Source organism: Lathyrus oleraceus, chromosome 7 (assembly GCF_024323335.1).
Source record: "Lathyrus oleraceus cultivar Zhongwan6 chromosome 7, CAAS_Psat_ZW6_1.0, whole genome shotgun sequence".
Taxonomy (NCBI): Eukaryota; Viridiplantae; Streptophyta; class Magnoliopsida; order Fabales; family Fabaceae; genus Lathyrus; species Lathyrus oleraceus.
The window spans coordinates 227,324,989-227,336,011 of record NC_066585.1 but is presented as its reverse complement, the minus strand read 5'-3'; the positions used below and the strand labels follow the sequence as shown (position 1 = coordinate 227,336,011).

The following is an 11,023-nucleotide window of genomic DNA, read 5'->3' as shown; positions in this document are numbered from 1 at the left end:
TCAAAACATTATAGGTCATTTTGACTAAAACCCTTATTTTGGGTCAACTTCCCAAGGACCTAACTTTTTCATTTTTCATGATTTTTAGGTGAGACCAATTTAATTCGAAAGCTTGAGATGTATACTTCATATGTTATGTTGTACAAAATTTCATAATCCCAAAATAAACACATGTGATAATATAAAACATTATAGGTCACTTTGTACCAAAGCCATTGAATCTTGAAAAAAGTCCAACTTCAAGTGCCCATAACCTTCTCATAAAAAATCCAAATGATGCAAAATTTAAGTCCACATTGGTCATAATGAAAAGATCTATAAGTTTTATGTTGGAGGACTTTTCATTTGAGGCTTTCATCATTGAAACATAAGGGCTTGAAGTTGGTCACTTTTGGCAAATTTTTCAAAGACATGTTTTGTACATCAAACTTCATGGCCAATTTTCACAAATTTCCAAACTCCAAATGGATTTTTGCCCAACATAGATTTTTTTTCCTTATGTGAAGACCTTTCCAACTATTACTCACATGCCTATGTTTGGATTTTTTATGTGTGACTTTCGAAGAGGGGAACATTTAGGCCCAATTATGCATTTCACTTTGAATCTTCATACACAAGCTATTGCAGTTCCAATTGCACGTCCAATTCAACTTCGTATGAGCTCAACATTCATTTCCATCAGCTTTTTGGCCTCACATGCGCTTGTACAGGCCCATGCATTGAGGACCCAAAGCTTCATGCACACGAGTTTGACACCTCATCTCCAGCTATAAATAAGAGCCTTGCCTCATTCAAATTTCACCCCTGAAATCAACCTGAAGCTCTACTGAAATCCATACTCAACCATACCAAAGGAATTCTGATTTTATTTTTCTTAATTCAAGCTTGAATTTCAACAAAATTAGTTGATCTTCAAGACTTATTCCTTAGCCTTGCATTCATACCAAATCTCAAGAGCAAATTGGAAGCAAAAGATTGAGTGGATCGTGTTGCACAAAGCTGCTCTTCAAAGGTAGATGTTCAAACTGTTTTGATCTATATCTCATCATACAATGTAAATTGCTTGTGTTCATTTGGTTTTCTGAAGTCCTCGTGCAAGAGGCAAGCCAGTGGTGGCTTTGATTTCATGTTTTAGAACATTTCAGTTTGAACACCTTGAAATTCAAGCTCAGATTTCTCATTATATAGAGATCTTGAGGATAATCCAAGGTTACTAGGGTGATGTACATCACCCCAACTTCATTTTGGTATAAGGCTTGTGCATTTTGGTTGAGGTTTGAAAACCTGCAACTGGTGGCCGAAATCAGTTGGTTCACCGGAGAAGACGGTGGTTTCCACCACCATCCCCACGTGGATGATTCTCGGCCCTTGGATGAGGCTCCAGCGTTCTAATCCTGGCCAATGATTCAGCTGACTTATTTTAATTCAGTTTGCTTCGCGTTTGACTATGGACCATAGTACGCGCGCACTACTGGACCACCTGATGTGTCCACGTCATTTAATGAAGTAGATCATGCGCTCCTGTTTTTTTCTCTTTTTCTAATTTCTGTTTTAGTTTCTTTTATTCCATTTATTTTCAAAAATTCATAACTATTTTATTTGGAATCACAAAAATATGAGACCAACACTAAAAATTTTCTTGAAAAATCTAGTTTCACAATCTGATTTTTAATTATTTTTGTGATTCCATTTAATATTTTTTGTGAATTATTTTGTTTTTAATAGTTTTTAATTCATTTTAAATACTTTTTGATATCCAAAAATTCCAAAAATATTTTCTTAACACATGGATGATGATAAGTCTATGAAAAATATTCTCATCAATTTCTTAATTGGTTTGATATTTATTTGAGATTTTAATTCATTTGTGTTATTTTTATTTATTTTTAATTATTTTAAAATAGTTTCTGTTTTCAAAAAATGTTGAGAAAATTTGTCAAACCTTGTTTGACCATGTTAGACTTATGATGATTCAATTGGACTTATCCAAGTTGATTTGAATTGAATTTAAAGTTTGACCATACTTTGTTCATTTTATTTTATGTTTTATTTTAATTCCAAAAATACCAAAAAAATATGTTTGACTTTGTTGACTTCTAATATTCATTTATCTTCTGTTTTACATTGGTTGATGATGATTTCATTCACATTTGATCATTGTGTTTTGATTATGTCATTTGAATTCTTCTTTATCCATTTCATTTCATCTTCATCTTCTTCTTCTTTTTATTTTGGCCAATGAGTTAATGATTTGTGGTTAGTCTTGACATTATGAGAGGCTTAACCTTCTTTGATCCAAATCAAACTCAACTTGATCAAAGATCAAGTGAGTTATTTTGTGTCCAAGATAGGTTGCTTCTTGGTCAGCAAAAAACCTTGAATCCATACAAGGCCTTTCCTTCTTTTCTTTTGGCATAGCAAGTTGTAGGAGCTTGGCTTACTAGTCATGATCTCTAACTTGTGTTTATTTGCCTATAGTTTTATTGACCAGTCTCAGATAGGTGTGACTACTATATTAGTCCACTTACGATTGCTTAACATAGCGCTAAATTGCCTTATGTCACACTAACATTGACTACTAATTACTAACTTTAATTTGAGCATTTAATTCTTGCAATTTACTTTAATGTAATTTACTTTCTTGCTCATTTATTCATATTGCCTTTTTCCTTTTCTCACTTGAGCTCATATTTTATGTTTATGCTATTTTCCTTTTGCTCACTTGAGCTCATTATTGTGAATAAATATATTGTGGCTTTGTGTTTGTTTTGTGATTGTTTGTGTGAACCCAATGTAAAAAGGAGAAAGGACTTAGAATTAGGACCTTACCTATGCTTAATGGAGTTCAAGAGCATCTATGCCTCATGCCTTTAGAATGCTAAATTTGTTGAAGAGCAACTAGGTCTCATGCCTTTAGAATGCTAAATCTTAAAAGTTGACTTCAAAGGACCCCTAATCCAAAACTCTTTCTTTGTCCATTCCTCTTATTGCATTGTGAACCTTTTGATTGTTTATTCTTGTGTGATAGGGATTCCAAACATGAGATAGTGAGAAGGACCATTGTCATGAATAGCCAAGCTAAGAGAGACAAGTCAAATGGAGACCCTCGGAGCTTGATTGAATATTTGTTTGATTGCTTAAGTTAATTGCTAAGTCCAAAGGAAAAGACCATCTTGAATCATCTTTATGATCTCAAGAAAGGAACTCCAAGGGTTTTATCTCTTCTCTTATCTTTGCATGTTTAGGACTAGCCCTTCTCTTCTTCTCTCCAATCTAACCCAAGCCAAACTCATTTTGTGCAAGCACTGGCATTGTTTTCAAATTAGAAACCTAGGCCTTATGCCTTTGATTTTTCAAATTATTTTCATTAATACTCATTGTAAATGAATCTTAAGTCAACTTTGACTTCATTTTGTGAATACTTCTAATTTGTAAATACAACTCACTACAAGTGATTTTTGTGGTTCCAATGACCACAATTGTTAAAACCTTTTTTCATAAACATTAGCCATAGGTTTGAGTTATCATAGTGGTTGATGCAAACCTCACCTTATCCTTAATGATTGGACTATAAGTCTTCCATACTTATTATAGGGTGGATCCCTCACTAGTATGTTGAAGCTCTCCTCACATAGTGGATTGTTGGTTTAGGTTGAGTTTTCTCCCTTTGATAACAAAAGACCTTAAGGCTTTTGATCAAATCAATTCACCAATCTTTTGAGATTTTTACCCCGAACTACGAGGTTTTGATCCTATCTTTGTGATGGTACGTAGGCAATGGGTTCATCCATTCAAACAACAAAATTGTAAATAATATGTATATTCTTTTCTCATCTCCCCAATATTATTTGCACAAATCTTTTCACAAATACCAACCTACAATACACATTTGCAAAAAGGGCTCCCTTAGAGACTAAGGATGTTTTGGGTGCTTAAAACCTTCCCATATCATAACCAACCCCATTACCCAGATCTCTAACATTTTTATTAGACTTTGATTTGATAAAACTTCTTACTTGGTTTTTGTTCGCTTTCTAACCTTTCCTTTGGATAAATAGAAGTGTGGTGGCGAATCGAATTGTATGATTTACTTTTGATTTAGTCAATAAATCTAAAGGTAACGAATACCCCGCTACACAATTCTATGTGAGTAGAGCTTCAAAGGGAGAAAACTTTTGATTTATTAAGCAGCGGATTATTCAAGCACATCAAAGGTGGCACCTTCAGCACTTCTTAAATCAAAGTTAGAAGAGTGTGACACGAGCCTTAAGTAATAGAGAAGGAGTGGGACTGGAGTATTCCTACTCCCATTTTGAGTATCTTTGGGTATGGGACGTATGACCCAACACTCATCGTATTCACCTTTATTCATAGACTTTAGCACAATTCTAATCATTCTATTAACAAGTCTATCTTCACAAAAGCAAGAACAACAAACACAAGGACAACTTATCAATCATGAATCAAGTTGTACGATACGAGCCTTAAGAAATGGAGAAGGAGTGGGACTGGAGTATTCCTACCCCCATTTTGAGTATCTTTGGGTATGGGACGTATGACCCAACGCTCATCGTATTCACCTCCATTCATATACTTTAGTGCGATTTGAACCAAACGATTGATAAAGTCTTCATCTTCCCTACAAGAAACAACTACAAAGACTCTTCTCTCTCCACTTGAAAGTTAGTGTGATTCCCATCATCTAGTAACTATCAAGTCTATCCATTCTTCATTCTACTCAATTCTCAATCATTCCATTCAAATCATTTCAATCTCAATCATTCATTTCCTCTTGCCTCCAATCAATTTCTTTTCAGCCCTAGTGGGATGAACTACGAAAGCTCTGATAAATGAGGATACGTAGGCATGAGAACCCGGTTTCTTCGTGAGCTATCTTATTTATCAATCTACCTAATCTGTTGCTACTCCATTGACGCATTCTATACCATTTTTTCGAGACCAATCATACTTCTCATTGGACTCCTTGTCCATCCTTTTGGGACGTCCTGAGGATAGTCTGTCTCTTCAATCGAGGTTTGTTTGGTGCTTATCCCGAACACTAACTTCGTCCTTTATTTGGCGCTTATCTCAAACACTAACTTCTCCTTTGTTTGGCGTTTATCCCAAACACTAACTTCACCTTTGTTTGGCACTTATCCCAAACACTAACTTCACCTTTGTTTGGCGCTTATCCAAAACACTAACTTCACCTTTGTTTGGCGCTTATCCCAAACGATAACTTCACCTATGTTTGGCGCTTATCCCAAACGCTAACATCATCCTTGTTTGGCTCTCATCCCAAACACTAACTTCCTCCTTGTTTGGCTCTCATCCCAAACACTTAATTCACTACCTACCTCTTTGATTGAAAGTCTATCCTTCTCTTGGATCCAAAATACTATCCTGATTTGATCTCGAACTGACGATTCCCCAGCGAGTGATACACTACTCGTTGCACTCCAGTTCTACCTCATCCCTCTTTTTCTATTCTTGTAGTTCCGAACTACGAATGCTCTGACTTTCTCATTGCATAATAAGAATACGTAGGCACGAGGATGCGAATCCTTGGCGAGCATACTTCTAATTATTCCTCCTTCGCCTTAGGGCATCATCCATATCTTTCATAATTCACTATCTACCTTCGATCATGAATCTTTCACCCAGTGACATATCTGTCTCTTTGACATCGAAATACACCTTCTTTGGTATTCCATACACATCCTTTTAGGACACTTTATACAGTCCGGATTTCATACCTAGAGTTGTTTAGTGCTAATCCCAAACATTTAATTCCTTCTTTTTAGCTAAAACCCTATAGTGGCGGTCCGCTAGTCGACGTATCGGTTAACGATGTTTCCCTTTATGGTAGAAATCTCATTTCTCTTATGGATTCCAATACACTTCCACCTTTCGATTTCAAACAATACTTCTTTAGTCACTTATCACCAGATACTCTATTCTTTGACTTCGATCACTTCACTCCATTCATTCCATGATATCTTCATAATCTACCTTCTTCCACTCCACGTGATATACTTATTCTTTGAGCCAAATACATTATACCTTTCTGCTCCATCTTGTACCTCCTCGTGAACCAAGAGTTGTTTGGCGCTTATCCCAAACACCTAAATCCTTTATTTTTGGTTATTCCAATACAGTGATACAAGTGCTATACGCCCTCACTGGTTGGTTCACACCAGTTTTACTCTTGGGTTCACATTTTCACCCCTTGTTGGAGTTCAAACAACACTATTCTTTGGTTCAGACCATACTTCGATCACACTTTCTTTCCACCACCTGCCTCTAGTTCCTTGAACTACGAAGCTCTGAATTCCTCATTGCACTATGAGGATACGTAGGCATGAGGGCCCTAATCCTCACCGAGCACTCTATCTATTTCTTTCCTTTTCCCATTCTTTGCGAGTAATCTTAGATATAACACCTATTCGAGCGAGAACAATCAAAACGGTTCCCATGGAGTACCATAGATATTTGGGGTGCTAATACCTTCGCCTTGCATAACCGACTTCCTTACCCAGTATATCTCTTTCCCCGGGGTTTTATCGATGTTTTCCTTTCCATTTGGGGATAAATAAAGTTCGATGGCGACTTTGTTGTATGTTCGAGCGTGTGATACATTCAGGTATATTTTCGCTAGTTTCAGCTGGCGACTCTGCTGGGGATACTTTGTTAATGGGAGTATTTCCTAGTCGCTAAAAGGAGTCGAGCCTAGTTTAGGTTGTTCCCTCGCTAGCTTAGATGTTTACCTTATAGCTTTACTCGCTTTTATTTATCGCATTCGCTTTATATTATGGATATATCTGTTACACTGTTGTTGGGATGGGTTGGATTACATGAGAGGAAAGCTCTATACCCGAGCTTAGTATACACATAGGTTAGACTCGTGGATAGTCGTGTACTCCTACGTCTTGCGCGTTGGGGGTCACGAGAACCACACCTAGACTAGATTCACTTGGAAGTACTCTTGTCCTGTGAGTATTCACTACGGCAGGGTATTTTCATTTCGAGTCGATGACTCTGGGAGACCTTCTAGGGACCACCTTGGAGCATAGTCCACACCTGAGAGGGGGATATGGGTTTTCATTGCAGGAAACCATAGACTCTACCTACCTTGATACTCATCTACGTCGAACTTTTGAACTTGTAACATGAAGTACTTACAGATTTATCCAGAACTTGTCAGGGTTCCGACCCCATGTGGCTTATTATCATATCACCATTGCACTATCATTCATCATGACCAAATTTTTGCATATGCATGTTTTCCAGGAATCCAAGAGTCCAGTCTATTCACCAAGAAATTGAAGTGAAACATGAATCCCGAGAGGAAAAGTATCCATAATTACAAGTTTGTGGAACCTCCATTGGTTGTGTTGAGAGGACTTGAGGCACGTTTAGACCTGACTCCTAAAGACGCCTTCAAGGAAACGTATGGTAACTTGCTGGGAATTTTGAACACCGAGGTCAACATCACCGCTGTCCACACCTTGGTGCAGTTCTACGGTCCACCACTAAGGTGCTTTACTTTCCAAGACTATCAGCTAGCGCCAACATTGGAAGAGTATTCTCATATTTTGGGTATCAGGATAAAGAACCAGGTGCCCTACATCTGCACTAAGGGACTTCTTTAATATCGAGAACTTGCTGAAGCTCTGCATATAGGAAATAAGGAGATAGAATTGAACCTGAAACCAAAGGGTGGAATCCATGGCTTCACCTCTAAGTTTCTCGTAGACAAAGTTATCACTTTCACTGAAGCTGGAAGTTGGACGACCTTCAATGCCCATCTAGCTTTACTCATCTATGGGATTGTGCTGTTTCCGAACATGGAGGAGTTCGTGGACTTGGTTGTTATTCACATCTTCTTGACTCAAAACCCGATTCCCACTCTCCTTGCTGATACTTACTATTCCATTCACGTAAGGACCCAGAAGAAGAAAGGGACTATCGTCTGTTGCACCCCTTTACTGTATAGATGGTTTATTTCGCATCTACCCAGTGAAGGTCCCTTCATTGAGAACAAAGATAATCTGAAGTGGTCCAAGAGGATCATGACCTTAAAAGCCGAAGACATTCCTTGGTATTCTCGAGTGTACGATGGTGTCAAGGTTATTCTAAATTGTGGGGACTTTCCTAATGTGCCTCTTCTTGGCACAAAAGGAGGAATCAACTACAACACGAGGTTAGCATTACGGTAACTTGGATATCCTATGGTGGATAAACCTCATATCAAAAGTGTAGAAGGTTTTGTTTTGTAAGAAGGAGTCAAAGAGCCAGAGTTGATCAAGAAGATTGTCTAAGCTTGGGGTCGATTTGTCTTCAAGGAAGAGAAGATATGGGTAAGAAGAATTGCATCGCCAAGGAAGCCTACACCAGTTGGGTCAAGAGCAGGGTCAGTGAGGTCTTATTGTCGTTCCCGCCCGAACCATCCATGAACCTCCAATCTTCTGAGCTAGAGAACCAGCCTAATTCTGAGATGGATGAACTGAAGAAGGTTATCAAGACTCTAGAGAAAGAGAATGTCGATCTCAAATCTAAGCTTGCTAAGATCTCATTGGAGAAAGAGACCTTGAAATTCAATCTGAATCAGAAGAGGGACCGAGTTCGTCAAGCTGATGATGAGGTACAGACCGAGGTTTTCAAAAGACTCAAAATGGGTGACACCCTCAAAGGGACTTATGCCAGTCTGACAACCAAAAAGAAGAAGTTGGCAGAAGCCCAATATTGAGCTGGTAAAGCAGAACTAGAACACATGGAGCAAATGAAGAAACTCCAAAGCCTGCTAGAAGCTTGTAAGAAGGAGTTGAAGGATGAAAGAAGCCGCAACAAATAGCTAGAAGTCACCCTTCTCCAGAACCAGTACGAGCTGAATCAGAAGCTAGAAGAGATCCAAAAGCTGAAGAAGCAATCACATAGGAACCCGAACGACGACAACATACAGTTGAATAAGCATCCTGAAGACCCTCCCGACCGAGGGAAGACAGTTGTGAACAACCCCCCATTTGAAGAAAGTGCGATGTTGGGAAAATGGAGCGCCTGCCTGTCTCCCAAATCACAAGCTTAATATGAGGAGTTGTTATCTAATTGTTTCTAGCCGCTTGTAATTTCATTAGATTGAGGTCTGATTGGACTGATGTGATCTCCTTGTAGCCGATGGGCATTTTCTTGATGTATTTGTATTCTGTTTTACTGATATGGAATAAAAAGAGTTTCTCGATTATTGGCTTCATAAACTGTCTCCTTTTATTCGCTTCATAATTGCTTGTGTTAAATTGACTCGCGAATTCCTTGGAATTTTTGTCTTTATAAAAAAAATAGTAATGTTAAATGCACACATCAAATCTTTTTGCATGCATACATGCATCACTGCATATACTTGCCAAAAGCTGTCAGAAAACAAAATGCTTACACTCGTCGTTCTATTGCAGCAACAACGACGACTCGTCATCCGTACTACACCCGCTCCAGCAAAACTAAGATTATGGCCGAATACGAAGCTGACAACGCTGTTGTCCGTGAATCCCTTGCCCAGGTGCAAGGAGAGATGAACTTGTTTAGGGGCAATATGGAGACCATCCTTGAACTCCTCCAATCTCAGAGGAACCCTGCCTCTGCTGCTGCCAACGTCACCCGTGTTGCTGAGGTGACCATTTCTGATACTGCTGTTGGCGCTACCGTCGATCCTCCGGCGGAAACTGTGGTGCCTAACTCCGGGAACCGCCAGGTGGTACCCACGGATCCTGCTAGGCTTGCTGCAGCCTACCCGTGGGGAATGTCTCCTCACCTTGCTGCTAGCCTCACCAGTGGGGGAGCTTTCTTCCCTCACTCGGCTCTTACCACTGCTGCTGGAAACTCTAGTTTCCCTTGGGTTCTCCCCGCTCTCCAAACTACCCCGGTCATTGCTGCTGAACCGGAGGACAACTAGGGTCAGGTCTCTGATGACGTCCCCAATGACGAAGAGGACTACTGAGGTCCGCGCCTCCATTTCCAACTGCCTAGCCAGACAGGTCAAGCTGCAAGCACCGGCTAGATCCCCGTCCCTTTTGGCTACCCAGGGGCAGGATTTGTGCCCTTGATGATGAACCCTGCAACCTAGTATATGCAGGTAGAGGCACCTCAGGCTCCCAACGCTCAACCTGGGATGCAGGACCTTCAACCCCCCACTGCTGCTCAGACTGTGCCACCAGGCTTCTCTTACCCGCCCATGTGGTTCAACCCGAATGTACATGCGCCAATCGCTCCTGAAGCCTCTCAACCGACCAATCAGGTCGCTCTTCCCGTTGTTGATCTGGCCAAACCGGCGGATTACCACCTCCTGGATGACAAAATAAGAGCCATTGAGGGCTTCTCTTATTTTGGAATAGACGCTCGAGACCTCTGCTTGGTCCCGAACGTGGTGTTGCCTCCCATATTCAAAGTGCCTGATCTCCCCAAGTATAAAGGTCTTAGTTGTCCCCGTAGTCATCTCACTATGTACTGCCGGAAGATGGCTTCGCATATTGATAACGACAACCTCCTAATTCATTGCTTCCAAGACAGCCTGACTGGGGCTTCTTTGGATTGGTACATGAGTTTGGAGCGCTCGAAGATCCGATCATGGAGGGACCTCTCCGAGGAATTTTTGAAAGAATATAAGTACAACCTTGATATGGCTCCAACAAGGCTTCAACTACAGAACAAGACACAAAGGTCTAATGAAACCTTCAAAGAATATGCTCAACGGTGGCGCGAAATAGCGTCTAGGGTTCGACCAACACTATCTGATTATGAGTGGGTTGACATCTTTATGGGCACGCTACATGGGCTGTATTTTGAGAAAATGATTGGTAGTTCATCAACAAACTTCGCCGATATGGTCACAATTGGGGAACGTGTTGAGAGTGGGCTGAAATTAGGGAAGGTAACAAACACGACCGAGCCGTAGTCAGTCAACAAGAGACCACATGGGGGCTTTGCAAAGAAGAAGGAGGGGGAAGCAAACATTGTAATGCGAAGGCTCGCC

At 40.0% G+C, this 11,023-nt stretch overlaps 1 protein-coding gene across 1 annotated transcript; it reads left to right on the top strand.

Annotated features, from left to right (window-relative positions):
- Positions 1-7,334: 7,334 nt before the first annotated feature.
- LOC127103073 (uncharacterized) lies at positions 7,335-8,219 on the top strand. The gene is made up of 2 exons (XM_051040366.1): positions 7,335-7,599; positions 7,684-8,219. The coding sequence occupies exons 1-2, from the start codon at positions 7,335-7,337 to the stop codon at positions 8,217-8,219; spliced, it is 801 nt and encodes a 266-aa protein (XP_050896323.1).
- Positions 8,220-11,023: the final 2,804 nt, after the last annotated feature.